This window comes from Choristoneura fumiferana, chromosome 27 (assembly GCF_025370935.1).
Source record: "Choristoneura fumiferana chromosome 27, NRCan_CFum_1, whole genome shotgun sequence".
Classification (NCBI taxonomy): Eukaryota; Metazoa; Arthropoda; class Insecta; order Lepidoptera; family Tortricidae; genus Choristoneura; species Choristoneura fumiferana.
In genome coordinates, this window is record NC_133498.1 from 2,761,798 (window position 1) to 2,786,651 (window position 24,854).

General features: G+C 39.0%; 2 protein-coding genes and 3 long non-coding RNA genes across 5 annotated transcripts; all 5 read left to right on the top strand.

Moving 5' to 3' along the window:
- The first annotated feature begins 63 nt into the window (after positions 1-63).
- On the top strand, positions 64-3,348 carry LOC141443537 (uncharacterized). The gene is made up of 2 exons (XR_012453049.1): positions 64-960; positions 2,436-3,348. It is a non-coding gene; the product is annotated as an uncharacterized lncRNA (long non-coding RNA).
- A 223-nt stretch (positions 3,349-3,571) lies between these two features.
- On the top strand, positions 3,572-8,963 carry LOC141443536 (protein FAM136A). The gene is made up of 4 exons (XM_074108848.1): positions 3,572-4,105; positions 5,610-5,729; positions 7,836-7,934; positions 8,321-8,963. Exons 1-4 carry the CDS (start codon positions 4,019-4,021, stop codon positions 8,456-8,458), a joined length of 444 nt encoding a protein of 147 aa, XP_073964949.1. The 5' UTR covers positions 3,572-4,018; the 3' UTR covers positions 8,459-8,963.
- A 1,411-nt stretch (positions 8,964-10,374) lies between these two features.
- On the top strand, positions 10,375-11,918 carry LOC141443538 (uncharacterized). Its single transcript, XR_012453050.1, has 2 exons — positions 10,375-10,456; positions 11,015-11,918. It is a non-coding gene; the product is annotated as an uncharacterized lncRNA (long non-coding RNA).
- Positions 11,919-17,979: 6,061 nt separating this feature from the next.
- On the top strand, positions 17,980-18,744 carry LOC141443539 (uncharacterized). Its single transcript, XM_074108849.1, has 2 exons — positions 17,980-18,048; positions 18,111-18,744. Exons 1-2 carry the CDS (start codon positions 18,044-18,046, stop codon positions 18,736-18,738), a joined length of 633 nt encoding a protein of 210 aa, XP_073964950.1. The 5' UTR covers positions 17,980-18,043; the 3' UTR covers positions 18,739-18,744.
- Positions 18,745-18,922: 178 nt separating this feature from the next.
- Positions 18,923-20,857, top strand: LOC141443540 (uncharacterized). Its single transcript, XR_012453051.1, has 2 exons — positions 18,923-19,717; positions 20,141-20,857. It is a non-coding gene; the product is annotated as an uncharacterized lncRNA (long non-coding RNA).
- The last annotated feature ends 3,997 nt before the right edge of the window (positions 20,858-24,854 follow it).

Sequence of the window (24,854 nt, forward strand, 5' to 3'; positions counted from 1 at the left end):
AATTTTTGTATCGGAAAAAGTATTACTAACCTACTTAGTTACGAATTGGGAAATAGAAACTGATGAATTGCTAAAGAATGCGTGTGAATTGGAAAGAAAGAACGGATAACGACATGTTTATTAATTTAACGAATTCCATATGTAAACAGAAGAGTATCTCGAAAATACAAACTGAGACATGGATGCACAGAAAAACCAGAAAAAGAGACCAGCACTGGGAATCGAACCCAGGTCCTCAGCATTCCGTGCTGCGTGCTATAACCCCTACACCGCTGCTGGACAGGAATCTAGACACGAATTTTTCCTATGCATACATATCTCAGGTTGCTTATTTCTACTATGCTACTTAAGCAGCAGCACTAGCGACATCTATGTTGCGTCGACAGACGTCACATTCTTTCGGAACTAACTAACTAACCGCTCACCCTTTTCTGTGCATCCATGCCTAAGATTGTATTTAGGTACGATATGTTAACACGACTCTATTGTTAACGGCGTAGAAACGTGTTCAGATATTTTTGATCAATTTTTTTTTGCTCATCGCTTCATTGCTCAGAAGTTTACTCAACTGTGCCCAAAAAATTAGCTCAACATAAATTATAATTACACAATTTAGGTATCTAACTTAGCAATAATTATCAAACAAAGTATTTCGATTTCGTTAGTAGGCAATCTACTTATTTTATAACGTGTTTAATCACCGATTTCATGCGGTTTGAACAAATTTTGTACTGAATACGTGTTCAAATTTTCTAGAGAACTGAGGGTTGCACACCAAACCTTGGTATCGCGAAAGGTGCAATAGATAAATGCTGGCGTAGACAACAGTGAAGTTGAAACAGGTTTCATCCGTCTTCTGTCTCTGTCGTTCATCTAAAACAGTGTTTTTCAAACTGTGGGTCGCGACCCCCCGGGGGGTCGCGGATGCCTCTAAGGGGGTTGCAGTCGCATCGTTATTGTGTATGATTAATCAATGTTTATAAATATTATTATTATTAACCTAGGATTAATTAATACAAATAACTGCAAGTGTAGGTAAGCAGGGGTCGCCAAATATTTTTCAGACCCAAGGGGGGTAGCGTAGCGTAGGGGGTAGCATGGAATGTATGAGAAAAAAGATCAATGAATTATGATAAAAAAGTGGATTCCTATTAATATGGACAAAAACTTTTCCCGAAGTATTATAGTAGTAATTCATTTATTGCATATCACATTACAAACAACAAAAAATCATTTGCTAAAACAACTTGTCGCAATTTTACGGTTAATAAGTTTTTTTGGCAAATTATTGTTTCAAAAATAATTACTTAGTCAGTCATGTTTCATATTACCAAGTATTATTTAGTGAAATGTATCGTTTGGCATAAAGCACTCTTCCCAAAATATTGCATGGCATAATAACCTACTTTTCTGATAGCAGTTCGTTTCTGTGGGGACGCAGTTCTAACCAAACCTAACCTACTTTTTTGGTAGTAGTTGCTTTCTGTGGTTGGTTCGTGTGCGTAGTGTCATTTTGAACAAACATTTTTTTGGAATATAATATTAGCCAAAAGAAAACGTTTGTCATAATAAAACTTGACAATGCAAAATTATGCCAAATGATAATTTGACCAAATGAATAGAATGCGAAATCTGGTGAACAAATCGCTTCGTTTTGTCTTACTTCTGACTCACTAACAACAAAATACAATGTCTGGCTGTAACTAAGAAGAGAGGGCTAAGATGAATCAGAGACTTCCCTCTTTCATGAGTTTTTACTGGGACAGACTTGCCAATAAGTAGGTTTACTAGGGTTTTAGGTAGGTTTTCGTCATCATATCAAACTTAGAACCCACTCTTGGACATAGTCCTCCCCCCATAGACCTCCACTTGCTTCGGTTGGAAGCGGCCCGCATCTGCTTTGAACCCGCGGCTTTAAGAAGGTCACCCGTTCATCTCGTAGGTGGACGTCCTACGTAGCGCTAGCCGATGCGCAGTTTCCATTCGAGAACTTTTCTGCCCTACGGCCATCTGTTCTCCCACTTCAACGAGGTTTACCTACCTTTGTAAAAGTATTTATACTTTCCTAATCAATAAACTACTGATCTAATGAACTTGCAAAACAAGTAACAAGAAATTTAAGCAAGAGATTACGTATCACATGGAATACTTTTTATGTAACATCAAAACCTATATATACATGGAAACTGTATGTAGGTTCAGTTATTTTATTATTCAGTATTCGTATTGTTTCGTAGTTCTTACTTTTCTTGAAAATGTTATCAAAGATATTACTGATAAATTTATTTACAATGAAGGTAGGCAAATTTTATTTATAATTGGGTATTTTCCTAGGTAAACACTTTTATTATTCTATTTAGTTAGTAAGTTAGGTAATCGAGTTGTCGAGTATCATGAAGATTTTGCATCTTAAATTCCTCTATTTTGTTTTCTAGATGGTCTTCTCACAAACGGTCTACAGCTCTACACCAATTTGCACTATCTCACCAACTCCTGTCTCTCCAGCCCAAGGTTATCCTTCTAAGTTATCACCTGCTGCAGCTTCGTCTACAGCATCAACAACATTAACGTCTGCGGTGCCGGTGACATTTCCTACAACTTTGGTGGCAAAATCTGGTATACCCGCATCCGCCATACCTTCAAGTGTTTCTACTTCAAAAGTACCTGCTTTGAGTTTACCGGCTTCACCTTCAGCTGAGGCCAAAGCTTATTTTCTTCCAGGACCAATTTCTGATCCAAGAGTGACTATACTATCAGACGTGCAAAGTTTAGGAGCTAAACCTAAAGTTAGTATTACAGATCCTAGTATCATTGAACTAAATAGAGCTACTGATCCTGGTTTTATAGAGGTGATAGGTAAATTTTGCGACCCGCAGAACACGATGTTACATGATATTAACAAACCAGTATTGCCAGCAGTTAAAGAAAATACAGTGTCGCCAGTTAAAAGGCTCACTATGGCTTGTAGTGATAATGAACCTATTTTAGGCGCTGAAAGTTTGTCTCGCTTACAAAATCAACAGGTTGTTTGTCCTGGTCTTTCGAAAATCGACTTGGTGCTAGTAAGCCCTGCGGTAGTAGAAGGTAAAATTAACAGTCCGATCGAGTATGAGGGACTGTTAGATGGGTTTTTTACTTATTTGGAGAAATAATTTGTAAAAATCGATATATGTGCGCCTTTGTATAGTTTATTTGTTAATGACTAAATGAGTGTTATATGTTGTTACGTTACAGTTTAGTTTGCCGTTTTGTTTATCGTTAATTAGTTATTTAATTAATATAAAGTTTCGTTCAGAACTGATTGTTTTTGATTATTTACATATTTCACTTAATAAATGTTCGTACCGACGGATTCCCTTTTTATTCGACTTCAAAATAAGGAAGAAGATTTATATGTGATTGTAGTTATGTACGTTCTTTTTTAAAGAATGGTCATCGATTTCTCCGTCATTACTTGGTAATTACCTTTGGTATAATTACTAATAAATGTCGGAATCTGTCACTGATAGTTAGACCTCGTTATCTCAGGGCAGTGAAATGTCACAAGTGTAATAATTATAATAGGGGAGTATGTGACAATTGGAACAAAGAAAATAAATATTTTCTTTCGTGTCGTGTGGTCCCTCTGACACTTATACTATTTAATACGAGAGCGAGGGGGATGGTACGATACGAACTTCGAGTTTTGAGTTCACTGATTAGCCTCACTTATAGTACAGATAAAAATAATTTAATTTCAGTAAATTCCAAATAAAGCAAGTACTACTATTTCATTGCGTAAAAAATGACCACTCGTTCAATTTCAATCAATTGTCATTTTGATTTCATGGTTAAGGCCCTTTGTCTTTTTCAATGGACCAAATTAAAAGGAGTGACCCAACTGTCACTTCACTGTCACTCACTGTCCTGTGCTGTCAACCAACTGTCACATTTTCTTGTGAAAAGGTTCGGCCGTGTTCTGGCATGATTTTTTAAAATCGAGTCAATTTAATCAGTTTTATAACATAAGGCCACTAAAATGGTTGAAGCACAAAAATTTAGGATAGAACAGGAAATGACCAACCTCGTAAATGAACTGGACAGAAGTTATTTACGAAAAATGCAGGTATGTTTGAGGTTAGGACCTTATCTTCTTAATATTATGCAATGAGTGCTTAGGTATTATAAAATTGGGTTAAAAAATTGCATCAGTAAACAACAATGAATCTGATGTTATTACTGATATTTACCCTTAATTGTTATTTGGCAAAATATCCTTGGTAAAAAGTGGTTTCAGAATCTGATTATCCAAGACAGTCTAGGTGTAGGAACGTCGTAACATAAATAAAATAAATATCATGGGACACTTGACACCAATCGACCTAGTCCCAAACTATGCAAAGCTTGTACTATGGATACTAGGCAACAGATAAACATACTTATATAGGTAAGTGCATACTTAAATACATATATTATTAAAGATCCAAGACCCGAGAACAATCATTTGTATTATTCATACAAATATCTGTCATGGCCGGGAGTCAAACCCAGAACCTCAAGATTGGTAGTCAGGTTCTCTAACCACTTGGCCATCTGGTCGTCTATATATATTATTATAACATTTACTTAACTACATATATATTGCAAATATATCCCTTAACGGGATAAGTTTGACTTTGTACGTATATCTCAATGTCTGTCAATTGTGTTTGTTACTTATTTTGTACAATAAAGAGTACATTCATACATACATATTCAGCTTTGTAATATCATTGTCACCTACCCATATACAAACCACAACGGGGCAAAAGCCTTCTCTCAAGTGGAGAGGACTTTGCTGTTGCTAGAATTACAATTCATGCGCAGTAACCAGGTGCAGTACAATGACCAGGGAGTGAAACTTTGATGCCGGTGACAGCCGTATGATGTCAAGCTTCATACAGAGTGTTTTATCTACTCTAGATAATCACTAGCAACTTATTAGCCTCTTTAGTTTACGGATATTTTATTAACACTTGAGATGGCCAGTACTTATTTATAAAAACACCTATATGTCAATTTGCGTCATAATGACGTCACCGGCATCAAAGTTTCGCTCCCTGACAATGATAATTCATTAAAATGATTTGCTTAAGAAATAAGAGGATTCGCGCTGTCATCGTTCATCCACCCATTACCTCTCATATTGCGTTTTATATAATTTTTTCACCATACAACGGCAAAACCTACTAGACACTGGCAAAATTGTCCTCCAATGGACAGAGCCATATTTTTCTAAAAAACCAACCTAAGAAATAAGTGACTGTGTCTTATTTCTTCAATATATGCAACAGGAAACTGATAGTTGTTGAAAAGCTTGTAGAATGTAGAGCTACCCGTTTCTAGCCAGGCAGTTTTTAATTTAATTTTAATTCACTCGAGGAACATCTGAAATGGATCTTATTTCTTTTCTTACTTCTTCTTACTTACTTCACTATCGTTATACCACGTCAGCTGGTCTTTATTAGAAATAAATTAGACTCAAGTTGCTGTGACAATTTTTTTAAAATATTTATGTGGTGAGCCTCAGGAAGTAATTAACAAAAAAAACTCGTGTACAAAATAGAAATTTTGTTTTCTGTGTATTGCAGGGAGACATGCACAGATGTGCGGCTCGGTGTTGCGACGACCAGCAGTCCTCATTGGAGCGGGTGCATGGATGCATTGACACCTGCACCGGTACTCTCAATCAAGCCAATAACTATGTTCAGGTGTGTTAGCTTAACTAGTCAATACGGATTGGTTTTTGGAGTGTTTTTGTATATTTTTTTTCAACTCCTACTTTTACGGTCATCCCGTGAAATCCAACGAAAATACAAACTGAAACATGGACGCACAGTAAAAACCCAATGAAGGAATGTTGACGTCTCTCGATGAGAGCTGAAACATAGATGTCGCTAGTGTCGCTGCTTAAATGACTAAGAAAAAAGCAGACAAATTTGGTGCATGGGAGGAATTTGTGTCTAGACTCCTGTCCAGTGGTGGTGTAGGGTATGGCACGCAGCACGGAATGCTGAGGAGCTGGGTTCGATTCCCAGCGCTGGTCTCTTTTTCTGGGTTTTTGCCTGTGCATCCATGTTTCAGTTTGTATTTTCGTTAGTCGATACGGTGCAAGTTCATCATCAACATAATGGAGTTGTTTCAGTTGTTTCAAGAGACCTGCGTCCACTGCGAACCCGTATTTCAAAAATGATTGACCCTCATTACTGAGGAATACGACACAAGGAGGAGGATATCAATGAGACTTAACCTTTCAGCAAAAAAAAATCGTATTCAAAACGAAATCTTACGATTAATGGAAATTGTTAATTAAGATGGCCTCTGCGCTGTACTGAAAAAGTAATGACCGAAAAGCCGTATTATTTCTCAACCTCAGAACTTTACAAACTCTGCCAAGTCCTTACTGTCAGGCAGCTTTTTGTCCTTCCCTCCACCCTGTGCAGGCATCCCAATGACCCGTTACTAAAAATCTCAAAACATATGTATGACTTGGTCTGTAGAATTGATCCCTGTCGCTCTGGGGCAGCTATTAGGCATTTTCATTATAATATTAGCTCTACTCTATAAAATCGCCTCAATATACAGTTGGACATTTAACCACTTAGGGGCTGTTTCACCATCCATTGATTAGTCTTAACTGACGGTTAAATGTAATCACATCTATTCGTCTCCGTCTATTCGAACAAAACAAATAGAGACGGCATCACATGTAACCGTCACTTAAGACTGATCAATGGATGGTGAAACAGCCTCTTACTCTCCACAAATGCAGGTTTAAATGTATCAAATGGCTGCAATCATTAACCTACATATGCACCCACAAATGACCATGCTTCTTATCTTTTCTAAGTACTTACTAGCATCTCCCAACGACAGGCCGGCAGCAATCTCTGCCAGAGCCTTTGATAATGCTTCCTCAAAGTACGAAAGATAGGGTAGGAAATTCTTTCCCTTCCGGGAATTATAAGTGCGTTTGTAGTGACGCACCATCGTCCTGTTGGCAAAAATAATATGGTCTGGTCAACTCACAGGTAGTTACGAACGGTTGGTAGTTATATGGTAGTAGAATCCAAATAGCCTCAAATATCGTCTCAATAAGCCCGTTCTTTTAAAACATCAAAATCTAATTCAAAATAAACGGCTAAAATTTAACCCAGCGTATGAAACTCCCGAGAATATGTACTTTTATGTATATATATTAAATAAAAGCTTACCTCGCTAATAAACGATATCCGAGTAGAAGTTTGAGGGTATCCCGTCGGTCCCGTCGCATTGAATTTTCACCCACACAAATAATATTTTTTACAGCACTCGTACTAGCTCCTTGGCGTTGCGTTGACAATTATTCAAATTCACGTTAGATTTAGTGTTTAGACGACCAGATGGCCTAGTGGTTAGAGAACCTGACTACGAAGCTTGAGGTCCCGGGTTCGATTCCCGTGTCGGGGCAGATGTTTGTATGAAAAATACGAATGTTTGTTCTCGGGTCTTGGGTGTTTAATATGTATTTAAGTATGTATCTATCTATATAATTATATTTATCCGTTGCTTAGTACCCATAACACAAGCTTTGCTCGGCTTACTTTGGGACTAGGTCAATTGGTGTGAATTGTCCCGTGATATTTATTTATTTATTTATTTAGTGTTACCAGACGAAGATTTTATTTTCTACCATTTCCACGACAAAAATATGAGGAATCAAAACTTATGTTTTTTTCTTTCAAAAAGCCTCGCAAGTACCCGTTCTACGGTGCTAAACAAATTGTTATTTTTGTTCTTCATTTTGGAACTTAATCATTAATTATTATTGTTTGCAGAATGAAATCAGCCATTTCCAGAACAGATTGCAGCGTTGCGTTATGGATTGCAACGACCAGGCTCGTGACAGGTTAGGTCCTGATCCAGCACAGGAAACAGTAAGTGTATATCCCTGCTAGAGAATACTGCATCGTCTGTATTGGCAGTAGTTCCCACGCGGGCCCAGTGCGGATTGGGAACTTCACACACACCGTTCAATTGCTTCGCAGGTTTGTTGTGCAGGTTTCCTCACGATGTTTTCCTTCACCGTAAAGCTCGTAGTAAATTTCAAATGTAATTCCGCACATGAATTTCGAAAAGCTCAGAGGTGCGAGCCGGGGTTTGAACCCACGATCCTCTGCTTGAGATGAATGAACACCTGGATTTCAATAGATTTTCATGTTAGTTGAAATTCCTCTCTTTCACCAGATTTCCATGACAATTCCGACTCAATGTGGAAAAACTCTTACTACCAACATAATCATTTAGTTTTCTGTCATTTCAGATTGACAGAGCCACGATAGACTTTGAGAAGTGTGCAGTCAAGTGTGTTGACAAGCACATGGGTCTCATTCCCAGCATGATGAAGACCATGAAATCCGTGCTGGCTAGCGGGAAACCACCTCCGATGAGGAGTGAATGAAGCTGATATCGCTAGATGTAATAACCTAACCCATTTAAGCTCCTCCACCAGAGATGTGCATACCTAGCCTTGCTCCGCTCAGGAGTTTCCACTAAAGATGTGCTGTGCGATGATAAGTAAACGAAGCGTTTCTATTGGTTCATGAAAAACACATTCCTCGCACATCTCTGGTGGAAAACATTTCATAAACGGCTAAACCTGATTTAATGAAACAGCTGAGAACCACAAGGAAGCTCGGTTACACGGAAATCGGTCTATTCGTTTGAGAACTACGATGCCAAACCACCACCCTCTTTTTTCGTCGGGGGTTATAAACCGGCCATGTACGAGTCGGATGTATACACACGAACACAAACGTAGTTTCGCGAGGGTAGACTTTTGTATGCTCAAGCGTGTTACGAACGTAACTGTATTTTGTATAAATAATGTTAAAATTAGCTTTAATTGCTGATTGTTGTGTAGATATTTAGAGTTAAATCTAAAATAATAAATAATGTTTAGTAACTTCTGTTGTTTTCTTTCAAAATCAGATTGATTGACAGAAATTTTACATAGAAAATTGTTGGTAGGTATATTATTTTATATATATACCTAGGTATTTTTTATAAAACGATAATTACCTGTAGGTATACCTAAAATCATTCACGATGACGCGTGCCGTAGTTCTTATTACAATGTCATTAATATCTAATTTTGACCAAATCACGCGTCTTCGTGGATGGCGCTAGGTATACCTACTTAAAAAGACGCTGCCTACCTGCTCCATCATCAGACTGTGGAAACTATCTTTGGACAAATATCGTCGGGTGACAAGCAAAAGTCACTACACCACACAGTCACACTATACCGTCTATAGTCACACTATACCGTCTATAGTCACACTATACCGTCTATAGTCACACTATACCGTCTATAGTCACACTATACCGTCTATAGTCACACTATACCGTCTATAGTCACACTATACCACCTATAGTCAAGAGGGATAATCAAACTTATGCATAGCAACGTAAGGTTAATATTCCGCAATTTTTTTCTTTGCAGTTAGTGACTTGCTTGTCACCCGACGATATACCCTAAGGCCAAACATGGCCAGGTTATATGGTTCTGTCTTGGAGTTCCAAGGTCTTGCTTCCGACTCCATCATCGGATCGGCTCGATGGTATAGGTAGTGCCACGAGAGTTGAGGTGAATGATAAAAACAAAAAAGAACTGATTGCACAAAAGGAGAATGAACGAGTAAATGTCAAAATCCTGCTGTCATTGTCGTTACACGACATGTTCTTTTATCTACACCCATATAGTAAATCCTCAATTATGCGTTCAGAAACCATAGGTAATGACCAGCATTACGACATTGGATTCTGTTATGAACACGGCTGTATCGTAATGAGATTTCATACATCATTACAGCACGGGGGGGGGGGGCGCCGCGACCACGTGCAGCAGCAGGCGCAGCTCGTGGGGCAGACATACCTACCTAGTTAGAGTTAATGCAGGACATTCTCAATGGTTCTTGAACACATGATATGGATATAGATAAAATATTGTATGCAACTGTACGTAATTAGGCCTTAAAACACTCATGTGACCCTATTATGAAACTGGGCTACGCCTCGTTTCATAAACCCACACGTGTTTTAAGGACCCCTATTACGATACAGTTGCATAAAATACTATTGTATTTGTAATTTATATTTTATCGTATCATCTAAATTTCGAAATAATCAAGTAAGTTTCTAGTTTACTTTTGTCTATTTTAATCACGATAATAAACTATTGCAATGTTCATAAACATTTTACTATGTAAATTGACTGATTTTTAATTTATCAATGTTTCAAAATTGGTTTTGTAAATAAAGGAATAGTTGCAATTTCTTTATCATTTTGTCAACTAACTATATACTATTTAAAGAGTTTATTTAAATCAAGTTATTAGTATCTTTGAACACAATGTTAAGGCAAGCCGTATTATTCTATTTATATTTTGTTTACAATGTAAGTATTTACATATTCAAAACATAATAGCAACTTCAAGCAATAGTAACAGAAAATACTTCTTAAAACAAACTAGTTAATTCACCTAATGTTTGCACTCTTTTGACTCTTGTACTGTCACCCTATCTACAACCTATGTACAGTAAGCATCAAAAGTAAAACTAAAAAGGATCACTTTATTACTTTGTCGCTTTAAAACACATTTGTCAAATTTGTATGGTGTTAAGTAACTACGTTGCTGTAAAACGACAAAGTAAAAAAGTATGCAGCTATTTTGATGCTGACCGTACTACATTTTTACTCAATCTGATCACAAAAAGTCAGTGAAATTGGATTTGCGAGATTCTCAGACAATTCATAGAAATCGCAAGTAAAGCTTGTTATACATACCCATGAATGGTTCTATTTACAATTTTGGCCAGAAACCATCCTTAGCCTCAATCTTCTTAGAAGAACCCAGACTAATATTATCTCGAAAAGATTAACAACCAGTCATGTTACAAAAGCCTTAGGTACTTACCATTCCTTGCCTAACTATAGCGAAAGTTTGTTTTTCAGGTCCAAGCCCAAGTTATACCAGATTGCAGTACCATAGGCCTGCCCTCAGGTCTACCGACTCCTCTAAAAACCCTCTTGACCTTGGCAACTGCTCCTACCAGCATACAAACTCCTGCCATCAACCCAAATTGTGGCTACGTACAAGCACCCATCGTCCCCCCCTGTGGGTGCTTCAATCCTGCCATTGGGTTCCCAAACCCAGTGATAGGGGTTCAAAGTTGCGGTTGTACTAATTCTTTTGGGGCGTGTGGTTGCGGCACCCCTGTAGTTGGCAATTTGTGTGGACGGACCACACCAGCCATCGGCTTGGCTACCACTTGTGGTTGTTCAGACCCTAATGTAAGACTCATAGATGGTTGCCCTAGCTGCCAACCGGTGTATAGTTATAACCTTCCTTCGCTCGGCGTGCCGTCTTGTGGTTATTCTTCTGTAGGTTTGTCCACTTTTGGTTACGGGGTTGGGGTGCCTGGCCTCCTTCCCCCTATCGGGTTGCCGGCTTGTGGTTGCTCCCCATTAGGTCCCCTTTATGGCCCCTGTGGCCGTCCCATCAACTTATGCACGTGTAATTCAGGTTGCCCTAAGCCTTGCGCTTGTAAAGGACCTTGCTCTTGTGGAGGGAACTCTTGTGGTTGCGTAGAGGTCCCTTGCGGCCCTCCAAAGGTGAAAACCACATGTACATGCGTAACACCAACCGTGGAGACCCCTTGTGGTTGCGCCCAAGGTAAACCCACATGCGCGTGCGCCACCACGGTGGAAGTGCCCACGTGTGGGGTCCCGGTTGTACCCCCCTTCGCGCCGGTGATTGGTTGCTCTAGGTACATGAGACAAATCGTTGTGCAACCACCGTTCTTGTAGATTTAAGAATGTAGGTATAATGATAATTTATAATAAATTATTGATTTCATTTTGTTGTTTTATTGTCTAACCATCAATCATTATTGCGTAGAAATGTATTAAAAATATGATAGGCTATATATTTGCTTGCTTTGTAAATTTACGCCCTCTGCAGTCGAGTTCATAAACTTGTGAGCAAAATTTTGATCAAAAATATCTGAACACACCTCTACGCCGTTAACAATAGAGTCGTGTTCAGATATTTCTGATAAAATTTTTGTATGGTCAAAGTTACCTACATAAATATGTATGTATAAACGACTTTATTCAGTTAGATAATGTTAAAGTCGTGCATACATATTTTCATGGGCGCCGGGATGGGGTCCAAGAGAGTACCTTTACACCTCCCTGCCGTAATAGAAAATACATAGAACAAAACTAAGACACAAAATGAATGCATTGCGGAATGCAATGCGCTCTTTTGATAATAACCCTACCGGCGTCCCATGCATATCCCTTCCCTCCCCCCTTCCCTTCCTTTCATCCTTTTCCTTTCTCTGTTTTTTTCTTTTCTTTCCCTTTTTTCTTCCCTTTAGGGATAAGTTCGCCTTTGTACTCATTTTGTTTTGTTGTTTTTTTTATATTGCCTTTGTGTTTCATGCACAATAAAGTGTTTACATACACATACTTAACTACTTTTGTAACTTTAGCTGTATCAATCTCTTTGTTAATATTATGGTCCTTGATAAATATATAAGAATTGCTCGTTTAAAGGTATAAGATTCTTTGATATCGTAACGTAAGTGCCTACCTAATGTTTTGTTTACTGTTTGTTTGGTCCATTTACGTGAGGCAAAGACGCTGACGTGGAAATTGATGTAAGAGTCGGACGCACACGCTGAGGGTTCCGTATAAATTTAAAAGTCATCAAGAACAAGTTTGTAGGTACTTTATTTACGGTATTTCTACGGTTTTTGCGAATCAGTGTCTTTTCACTTATTTATTAGGTATTCTATGGGCCATGTAGCCCGAATTTTTTTTCTCGCTGTAATGAGATGAAAAGTCTATGCTCGCTTGGCGGTATGCTGTTTAGCGTCTCGCAATTTTAAGCACTCGCTTTGCTCGTGGCTTAGAATAATTGCCTCTTCAGATTTTAATAAGCGCACTTGCTCCAATCTTTCCGATGCTGCTTAACAAATAACTGTTGTTGACAGTCCCCAGGGCTAAGTAGGTAAGTAAGGTAAATTTTCATATTTGACATTTATTTCAACTGGAAACATCTAGGTACACACGTATCTCAGAAAAAAATATAACAAAAAATGGAACCGACTACAAAAAAACCATGAAAATATTTTTCTACCAGAAGTTGGTGCCTCAGCACGAGCCAGCAGGAGTGAACCTATAGTCGGCTATCTCACCTACGCACTATATATTGGGGTTACGAACGCAAAAAAAAATCCAATCGGTTCATAAATGACGCAGTTCTGAGGTAACAAACGTAAAAAAATACAACCGAATTGATAACCTTTTTGAAGTCGGTTAAAAGTTGTCTTGACACACAGACAACCAGACATGTAGATAATGAAGTAATAGTAGCCTTGGTACGGAAATTCGTCGAAGAACTAAAGTCACTGACATAGCTGGAAAAATATGCAAATTGAAGTGGCAATGGGCAGGCCACATCGCTCGAAGAACAGATAACCGTTGGGGGAGAAAAGTCATCGAGTGGCGACCACGAACCGGAAGACGAAGCGTTGGCAGGCCTCCCACCAGGTGGACTGACGACATCGTGAGAGTAGCGGGAAACCGGTGGATGCAAGTGGCGAGTTGTCGTTCATTGTGGCGTTCTAAGAGGCCAGCAGTGGCGTCTGGAGGCTTCGGATGATGATGATGATGATGATAAGTAGCCTTGACAGTGGTGTTAACAATGCTATTATTCTGGTGCCATGTTTCTGCTGAGCTTCATCTATGTTTATCAAGTCCCACTGATGATTGATGCTATCAGGCGCAAGAAATTTGCCTCATTGATAAGTAGATAGAGTGGATACAACATCGAAAATACAAAATGAGACATGGATGCACAGAAAAACCAGAAAAAGAGACCAGCACTGTGAATCGAACCCAGGTCCTCAGCAATCCGTGCTGCGTGCTATAGCCCCTACACCACTGCTGGACAGGAATCTAGACACGAATTTTTCCTATGCATACATATCTCAGGTTGCTTATTTCTACTATGCTACTTAAGCAGCAGCACTAGCGACATCTATGTTTCGTCGACAGATGTCCACACTCTTTCGGAATTAACCGCTCACCCAGACAAGAGATGTCGCTACTAAGCAATCAAATTATGATACAACAGTAACAGCATTCTAAGGATGATAGCTGGAAACTTGCTTAAAGGACAAAATTGTTGGACCTCTTTCATCATCATCATCCCAGCCTATATACGTCCCACTGCAGGGCATAGGCCTCTTCTCAGAATGAGAGGGCTTGAGCAGTAGTTCCCACGCGGTCCCAGTACGGATTGGGAACTTCACACACGCCGTTGAATTGCTTCGCAGGTTTGTTGTGCAGGTTTTCCTCACGATGTTTTCCTTCACCGTAAAGCTCGTGGCAAATTTCAAATGTTATTCCGCACATGAATTTCGAAAAACTCTTAGGTGCCGGGGTTTGAACTTACGATCCTCTGCTTGAGAGGCCATAGGTCAAACCACTCGGCCACCACGGCAAGGGATTCTTTTTTTTTCTTTGGCGGCGGGAACCCTAAAAATAAATACAACAATGAGTCACATTTTGTTTGATTCAACACCTTCTCGCTTACAAAGCAAATAAGAATCTACTTACATTGCAGGTGGTAGGACCTTGTGCAAGGTCCGCCCGGATTGCTACCACCATCTTGCTCGCTAATCCTGCCGTGAAGCAGCAGTGCTTGCACTGTTGTGTTTCGGCGTGGAGAGTAAGACAGCCGGTGAAATTACTGGCACTTGAGGTATCCCATCTTAGGCCTCTAGGTTGGCAACGCATCTGCAATCCCCCTGGTGTTGCAGGTGTCTATGGGCGGTGGTGATCTCTTACCATCAGGAGACCCACTTGCTCGTTTTCCATCCAGTCAAATAAAAAAAAAAAACATATGACAGTACATAAATAACTACACCAGAGCTGCATAGTAACAAGCAAAGCAATGATACCTATAGGTAGTGCCACCAGAGATGAGGTCACGCACACAAGAACATCCTTCCATACCTTATATTTTGTTTTTGTGTATTCTTTTTGTAAATTGTACCTGAATTTCACAGTGCTTTGGTTTAACTGTTATGCTGTGAAATGTAATAAATAAATAACTAAAATACATAACATGATAATGACAACGGGATTTTAACATTCATTTCATTCATTATCCTTATATGCAACTTCATGTAGCTGTGTGTGCAATCATTCACTTCAACTCTCGTGCACTACACCGTCAAACAGCACTATCAAAGGATCTTTACCAATTCCTTAAAGGGTTTCACTGTGATTCCCTGTGTTTGCGGGTGTCCATGGCGACGGTGATCGGCTCTCCATCAGGTGACCGTCTGCTCGTTGCCCCCTCGTTTTATATTAAAAAAAAAAAAAAAATACTATACCTCTTCTAAACATGGCATGGTGTACAGTCGAGGTCAAAGATATCTTTACACTTTACTACCTTGTCGATGTCACTTCATGTTTGATAGTTTGTATAAAATTGTCAGAAGGTTTACATTGACAAGGTACTAAAGTCAATAGTAGATTGTACAATAAGAGCATAAAACGAGGCATTTTAACCGAGACGTTCATATAGCCACGTCGTAATAGACACGTCGAGGGGAAAATGGGTTTAATGTTCAAGTTTTACACTCTGCTTTTCATATCGATTGCGAGGAGATGAAATAACAACAGAGGAATCATTGTTCACTTACTAGGTACCTATAATTTTTCATGCATTGCTAATAATAGTTATAAATATTTCGTTTTATTAATTTAGAGCCGTTATTTACAGCCGTGGTGGCCTAGTGGTTTGACCTATCGCCTCTCAAGCTGAGGGTCGTGGGTTCAAACCCCGGCTCGACCTCTGAGTTTTTCGAAATTCATGTGCGGATTACATTTGAAATTTACCACGAGCTTTGCATGAAGAAAACATCGTGAGGAAACTGCACAAACCTGCGAGCATCAATGGTGCTTGCGAAGTTCCCAATCCGCACTGCCCTGCGTGGGAAACTATGGCCCAAGCCCTCTTGTTCTGAGAGGAGGCCTGTGCCCAGCAGTGGGACGTATATAGGCTGGGATGATGATGATGATTAATTTATTTTGATGTATATTCGGCGGCCGATCGTGATAAAATCGCCAGGCAACGAAATTGTGGCATATCGTGAAATGCCGCCAATTCATGAATTGGCTAGGGTCATCCGCCATATCGTTCATAACTCACCATTAGCGATTTGGCCTATGACGTTAGCAGATCATGAAATTCCTAGCATTACTCATTGAAGCGCCGCATTTTGATTGGCAGTTTAGGCACGATCATGAAATTCCTAGGCATACTCATGGAACGCCGCCATATCGTTTCTGGCATTTCGGCCGCGATGCCGCTGCAACGCTCGCTTCGCTCCGCTCGGCTCGTGCGTCGTGTCACTTATCTACCACTCCATCGTCCTTCGCTCGTTCGTACCTAAATTTTTCTATATAATAATAACAACTAGTGAATCTTTATTTACCAACAAAATTCTACCTCTAAAAACGGGCAGACGTCCATGTTTTTCCACATTGTGCAAAGAATCGTTTGATTACATAAAAAAAAAACGAGCTGATGTTCAAAAGCTTCTTTGCACTTCTATTTTGAATTCAATCACTATTTTCGGTTTAAAGATAATTTTGTGCGAACGCCGAATTTTTCACGCGCTAAACAAACACGGGCGGTCAGCTGGTCACGGCCGCCATTGCATTACGCAGCGCACCAAGTGGGCCAAATAAGAAACTATTTTACGATGTGCCCCGTATAGAGCTAGGAGATATCGACGAATGCGTTGCTCTAATCGATCTGCGTATTATTTCTCAGCACATCGTGATATGCCTGGCCAACGTTTTAGGCATATATGAAATGGCGCGTTTCACGATATGCCTAGGAATTTCGTGATCTGGCGGATTTTACGATCGCCGCCGACAATATACATTGATTCATTTTTAGTTTTATACAGCAAATTGGCTGTGAGTGATGTACAGACAGACTCGCAAAAGTGATCCTTCCTACAAGGGTTCCCTTTTATTAATAACCTAACCAACTAAAAGTTGGAGAACCCCCGACATTGTCACTTCAAAGTTCAATATATCAAAAACGGCTAAACCGATTTAGATAAAACATATCTAAGAACCATCGCTATAAAACCTGCTTTCAAAAAAATACCTTGAAAAATAAGCTTGACGCCAATGTCTGTTTGTGTCATCGTAGCTCTGCAATGGATTGACCGATTTTTAACCCCCGACGCAAAAAGAGGGGTGTTATAAGTTTGACCGCTATGTGTGATTGTGTGTGCGCGCGCGCGTGTGTGTGTGTGAGTGTGTGGCACCGTAGCTCTTAAACGGGTGGACCGATTTGAATGCGGTTTTTTATTTGAAATCAGGTTTTCTAGCAATGGTTCTGAGACATGTTTGTGCACGATTTAGCCGTTTTTGAGATATTGAACTTTTGATGCACTTTTTTTGTGTTTTGCTGTGTTGAGTTTTCTTGCGGTAGTTCTTACCTATGTTTGCTAAAAATCGGTTCAATGGCAGTGTTTCTTCGACTTTTCTTAATTGGTTGGGTTATAAATTATATTTTGTTGGAAACCGAGTTTCACCCACTTCCAGTGAGATTGTGAAAGATATTTATTTTTCATTTAACACTTACTTCAATTTGACATTCGTTCTTGGAATTTAAAATTCGCATTTAAAAGGAGCTCACGTGCTATACATAACATTTGTGGAATTCTTTATCACAATGACATAACTACAATCTATACCATCAGTATCAAAGTCGTAATCGTGACATAATGAACTAATTGTAATAACTTTTGAAATAAACAGATAAACATATTATAAAGGGACTCTAGTTTCAATAATATTCACACGCGTATTATTGTAGTGGTAAGTAAATTTAATCGTTAATTGATGTAAGGGTTTTTGGATACGCTGGATCACTAGATGGCGTTACTGTATTTTTAAGGCAGACGCGTTTTTGGATCTAATTAACGATAACGTTTTATTTCAGAAACATGGGGCTGTTTGGAAGAATAGTCATCGCCTTGATTGTATCAACACCAGTTCTCTGCCAGAAACCCTCACGCGCCGGCCTAGCCTCCATCCTCCAGAACATCCTCACATCAAACCCTCAGATCCTCAAGATGGCTTCCAACAGACCAATCTGCAACGACCCATACGGCTACGAAGCTCCAATAAGACCCGTAGTTCAAGGACAATATCTCAGCAACTTCCAAAGCCAGTATGCAAGGAAACAACCTACTGTGATCGAAATGCCGTACCCAGCGATCCAACCTGCGGTACAAACTTACCAGGCTCCTGTAGTCCCAGTCCAGCCAGTGGTACCCGTGCAGCCTGTTAACGAAGTCTACCAATACCCAGTGGCCCAACAAGTTCAAACAGTCAATCAGTGTTGCCAACCACCCATCCCTTACACTTGCCCAGCGCCTCTGGTCAATCCCTTCCTGCCAGCAGCTTCGCCAGTATCAGCAATGGCTCCTCCAACATCCAACTTGCTGCCTCCTGTTAATCCGAGGATAAACAAGAGTCAGTTCTTGAGAAAAGTTCCATTCCCTCCCCTTGTATATAGGTTTGTGTGTGTTAATTTATTTGAGCGCTTGTGTAGAATATATCTGTAGCTAAATGTTATTGTCTTTAATTTATTCTACTCTGAAACGTGTTACGGATAATGTAACTGCAATAAGATGGATTGTTAAACTTTGGAACAAGTAATGTCTTGAAGATATGCAGTGTGCTACAAATGTGTCTCCAGGACCTATCACATTTTGTTTAGTTCTATCTTTAGTTCTCTCCTAGTCATTCAATACATGGGGCATAGAACCAATGAGCAGAAAAAATCGTATTTACTTGTACGACGGCTATGTGATTTCAAATACTTTGCCCACAGTATACAGGCAAAGATGTGGGCAAAAATGGTCCTGAATTAAGGAAGGTTTTTTTAGTTGATTTTCTCTTTGGTACCATGTTAGTGCCAAGAGGTATAACCTGATCTTCGTTTATACCTTTCGCACACGCCTATTTTATTTTCTAAAGTCTCAAAATTTCAGTTTAACTGTTTGACACAATTGCAAGGAAAGCTGCAGTTATAGGCAGTTAAAGTAATATACCCTTCTAATGTCCAGAGTTCTTTATAAAGGACTTATTGTAATTTTGGAAGATCAAACTACCTATCATAAATGACATAAAAATTTGATGTTCATAAATCAAAAATTTGACTTAAGCGTTAGGAGGTTATTAAAAGAAAAAAGTTGAAGCTTGCTGAGTATTAAACTCTTCACTGAGTTAGTCAGGGAGCTGCGATTTTGCTCAATCTTTGTGGTGTAGACGACATAAGAATAGTTTATACCAGTTCTCACGAGATAGATATTTCTGCAATGAGACAAAAGCCGAAAGCGTAAGCTAGTCTTGCGTATTTAGCAATCGTTACTATGCAATTGAGTACGAATGTGATATTTGTATCTATGAAATTCTCCGAATTACCAAATTCAGATAAGAAAAAACTACATAAGGCCACATTATATGGAAGTAGGTTAGTAAGTTTATAAATAAATGAAAATGAAGGGGGTATTGTTGTTAATTTGTGCTGTTGTAGCTCATGTAAGTATGATGTTTTAAAATTTCCAAAACCTTTCCTTAATTCTACAGCTTTCACAGTAAAATTATATGAACAATCTTTAATATTTCACGATTAATTAATTTTTGTCATATTTATTTGCAACTGGATGAGCAGCCGTGGAAACTAAATCACATAACCAGGGTGCAACCTTTGTGCTACTTATACTGTATTGACTTTCCGTACATTTGCCAAAGAAATCATAGCGAAATTGACTATAAAAAGGTTCCACCCTGGTCGTGATTCAGTATCCTCGACCGAGTTCCCAAAATTTCAACGTCACAGACACATAGATCATATATTTTGTGACTCACTGATAGAGTCGTCGAAATATTGGAAGCTCGCTAAAGTTAATCAAAATCTACATTACTATCTAAAACTATATTCACATGCTTATATTTTTTCAGATCAACGCACAGGCGCAAAACGGCTGTGGCTGCTCGCGTCCACTCCCTCTCTGCCCGCATCCTCCACCTCCACCACTCCCTAAGCCTCCATGCCCTCGTCCCACGCCCTGCCCAGCATCTCGCCTTCCCCCAGTCCCCATATGCCCGCGTCCTGTGCCACCTATTCCTCGTCCTTGCCCTCAACCCTCTTTTCGTCCTTGCGAAATTCCAACCCCAGTAATAGAAGTTTGCGACTACAACCAAGCTGTAGTACCGTTAATTCAAGCACCCTTGCTCCACCGGTACTCCAAGGCCCTGTTTTTCAACAGACTCTAGTTTCATACGATGTAGCACCTTGTTCAGCTTTGCCTTCTTGTAATTGCCCTGCACCGCCAAGTTTACCAGTGTCCCAATTGTACCCTTTCTCGCCTGTCATACCACCGTATGTCCTCAATTCTGGCTTAAGCATCTCTCCATGCTTGGGTGGTGCTGAATTGTCGCCAGTGTTCTCTCCAGTAGGTCTAATCAATCCATTCTTGCCAGCTGCCTCACCTATATCGGCTTTGGCTCCAACCGTATCATCCCTATATCCTCCTATCAACCCTTGTGGTTGCGGATGTCACTTCCTGAAGAAAATCCCTATCCCTCCACCTTGCATTTAAGTTATAATTATAGAACTTTGTCGTAATTTGTTGTTTTATATTTGATTACGTCAATAAAATTGTTTGAGCTGTAAAATGAGTTTTTTTAGCGTTCCGTACCTCGAATGGAATATACGAAATCCTTATAGGATCACTTTGTTGTCCGTCTGTCCGTCTGTCAAGACCAAGTTCTCAGGAACGCGTGGAGGTATCAAGCTGAAATTTATATCAAATACTCAGGTCTACTATCCCTTGGAGCTGTGGAAAAATACAGCCGTTTATGCTGCAAATTTTCGACACTCGCAAGGGAATCAAAACCTACATGGTACTTCGTGAACTCAGAATCTTTAATTTGGTATGAAGCAACGTCTTATAGCACAAATAAAGGAAAAATTGCGAAAAGCATAAATTTTTAGTTATGTACACTTAAAGGTTGACTGGTAGAGATCCCTTAAAGGGATAAGTTCGCCTTTGTACATATATTTCATTGTTTGTCATCTGTGTTTGTTTACTTATTTTGTACAATAAAGAGTTTACATACATACATATTTATATACGGAACCCTCGGTGCGCGAGTCCGACTCGCACTTGGCCGGTTTTTTTTAAATTACTGAACTTTTCCATGAGATTATTTGAGACACATTATATAAATAAAATCTTCATGGCAAGAAGGAGTAGAAAATTGATAAAAAGGAACTCTCCACATTAAAGATTTACTATTATTGAGTAAAAATGGAAAATAGACAGCTTAAAATTATATGTCCAAGGAGAAAATGCCAATTTGAAATACATCGACATTGAATGTTGAACTGTTCATCATGAATTGTCAAAAATGTTATTTGGTCCTATGATGAAATTAGCTGTTGAGAAAAAATAATAAACATTTGTATTTACGTAGACTCAGAAAAATTACCATTTAAGAAATTAAAGCACTAACTAGAAAACCTGCAATGAACTAAAAGAATTTCCTTGCTCACCCGTGACCTTACGATAGCTAAGCTTATGCAAAATATGTGTGTTCATGCAGTTCCTCCACCTCCACACTGTAAGAACACACACAAATCACACAAACCCATCTATCACCACCACCACACTACACTGACGCGTTTCGAACTCAACCAGAGCTCATCTTCAGAGTGACACAACCGTAACCATGCTACCAGTTGTTAGACTCATTGTTGTTGGAATCCCATCTTAAACCTCTAGGTTGGCAACGCATCTGCAATACCCCTGGTGTTGCAGGTCTCTAGGGCGGTGGTGATCTCTTACCATCAGGAGACCCACTTGCTCGTTTGCCTTCCAGTCAAATAAGAAAAAAAAAACTTTTACGCTTTACTTACATCTCGTAAAAATAATGTGAAATGAAAATAAAGTCATCGATAACGATGATTCAGATAATTTCGTAGTAATTCTAACGAAATTAACTATAATTTACAAACAATAGGCTCTATCAATACCTACACGCATGAAAACATGCGTTTCGATAACTTTATCGAAACTCTAGTTGAGAAATCTGAATTATATCTAAAAAACACCTTGCTTTGATTTGCTTAGATTACTTACTTAACAATAAGGTACTTAGATAATTCGCAGATAAAGATAATGATCACTTGAAGATGTGAAAATATAAAGGTTTTGAGTTCACACGATTTAGTTTTCAAGGAAAGACATCTGGATTGAATTGGGTAATTTTTAATTAATTCTATTTTTAGTCATACAATTCAATCAAAATTCATCATCTTCATCATCCCAGCCTATATACGTCCCACTGCTGGGCACAGGCCTCCTCTCAGAACAAGGGGGCTTGGGCCATAAGTTCCCACGCGGCCATTGCGGAATTGGGAACTTTCGCACGCACCATTGAATCGCTTCGCAGGTTTGTGCAGGTTTCCTCACGATGTTTTCCTTCACCGCAAAGCTCGTGGTAAATTTCAAACGTAATTCCGCACATGAATTCCGAAAAACTCAGAGGTGCGAGCCAGGTCAATCAAAATTCCCGTGGGAATTTCCAAAATTACATCATTGACCGTTGATATTTTTTTTACAAAGAAATAGCCTGCGTTTGATCACAATCACGCCTATACTCTATTTGTTCTAAGCTGATTCAGATGACACATGATGATTTGTTAAATTGTGAGGCGGTAACTACTTTTAGGGTTCGGACCAAAATGGCAAAACGGAATTCCTTAGTTCGCCAGTCTGTTCGATCACATCACGACCCCCCCCTATATCCTTTGTTCTAAGCTGATTCAAATGACACATGATGATTATGTAAATTTGTTGAGGCGGTAACTAATTTTTAGGGTTCCGGAGCCAAAATGGCAAAAACGGAATCCTTATAGTTTCGCCATGTTCTGTCTGTCTGTCTGTCCGTTCGTCCGCGGCTTTGCTCAGGGACTAATCAATGCTAGGAAGCTGTAATTTTGCACGGATTATATATGTAAACTATGCCGACAAAATGGTATAATAAAAATTCAAAAAAATTTTTTTAGGGTACCTCCCATAGACGTAAAGTGGGGGTGTTTTTCTTTATCTCATCCAACCCTATAGTATGTGTATGTAATAAGATACAGGACATACTATTATATGGTAAGCCAAAAGTCGGGTATATAGTTATGTTTGCTGACGACACGTCTTTACTGTTCAAGGTTAGTAAAAAAAATACCACTTCATTGAGCCAATGAAACCCTGTCCGTGATATCCGCATGGTTTGCTGCCAATAATTTGTTACTAAATCCTAAGAAACTAAATGTATTAAATTCTCATTGATAAATTCATCTAACTCGAATTCAGTTTCTAATATAAAGTTAAATGGGTCAAAACTATTGATTTTGTAAAATCAACAGTTCTTTAGAATAACGCTCGATACGCAGAAGCTGGCAGAGCATTCCACACCTCAGCTATTCGATAATTGAAGGACCAGCGAAAACGCTTTGTGCGAATTTTAGGGTTGCTGAACAACATAAGGGTGAGACTGCCTTCCTCTAGTCGACCTATAAAAGAGGAGCTGGGAGAAGTTACCGTGTAGCTCCGTCGCATGTTCTCCAAAATGCAACCTATAGATAACCGAGAGGTCGGCTACTCTTCTGCAGTGGCGAAGACTGGTGCAAAAATTCACCACAGAATCGCCGTTGATGAGTTTCATTAAAAATAACACTGCCAAACTTCATGACCCTATGCCCAGCGGTTCCGTGGGAAATCTGAATAAAAAGTAGCTTAGTGTTATTCCAGATGCTGAGCTATCTAATAGCAAATTTATTCTAAATCCATCCAGCCGGTTTAGCGTGGAACAGTAACAAACATACACACAAATATTAGTAGGATTAAAGGAAGTAAAGTTTCCGATCCGATGTTCGATAATATTTTTCCTTAGGTCTATTACTTAATTTAGATAAAATAGCAACATTTATCTAGATAGTAAACGTACGCAGAGATAACTAAAGTATATAATTGAAGGGTATTGTTTTTCTGGTAAAGTGATTATTTAGTTTTTAAACAAAATGGGCCCAAACCGATTTTATTTTTACTTGTGAATATTTTATTATCTCAGGTGTAACATTTTTATATTTTGTTATGGTTTAAAGAAAAAAAGGGAAATGTGTTAAAATACTAGTTTTTATACTGATGTTATTATCCATAATGAGATTTGTAGAAGTGCACAAATAAAATCTTGCAAGTCAGAACAAACCTATAAGTATAAGCAAGCGACGCGAAACTTGTAGATAAAGGCATTATTAAAATCTAATAAATAAATAAAGAAACATGTGTTTTTTATACTTACTAGACTTTAGCCGTGGCGCCGCGAAATCCATTAAATCAGCGTTGTATTGAAGTTACGATTCCCGAATTACTTAAGTTTCATGGAAAATTTTTCATCGACGTTATTAAAAAAGCACCTTGCAATGAGGGCTACGCGTATGAATCGCCGCTAGAAGGCGCTAGTTTAGCGTGAGGTCTCCTAAATGTCAAATCTCATAGTTTTTGGGTGAGCTACGCAGGTTATTTATAATTTGAATAATTTTGTGATTTATTTTTGCATTACCTGAAATTAATTACGCAATTATGCGTTACGGGGCAATGAATGTCTTTGTTTT

Bases quoted from the DNA above. Each gene is read 5' to 3' on its own strand.
- LOC141443536 (XM_074108848.1), top strand. From the start codon at position 4,019: ATGGTTGAAGCACAAAAATTTAGGATAGAACAGGAAATGACCAACCTC. The intron at 4,106-5,609 runs GTATGTTTGAGG...TGTGTATTGCAG, and splicing joins GTTATTTACGAAAAATGCAG to GGAGACATGCACAGATGTGC. The intron at 7,935-8,320 runs GTAAGTGTATAT...CTGTCATTTCAG, and splicing joins CTGATCCAGCACAGGAAACA to ATTGACAGAGCCACGATAGA.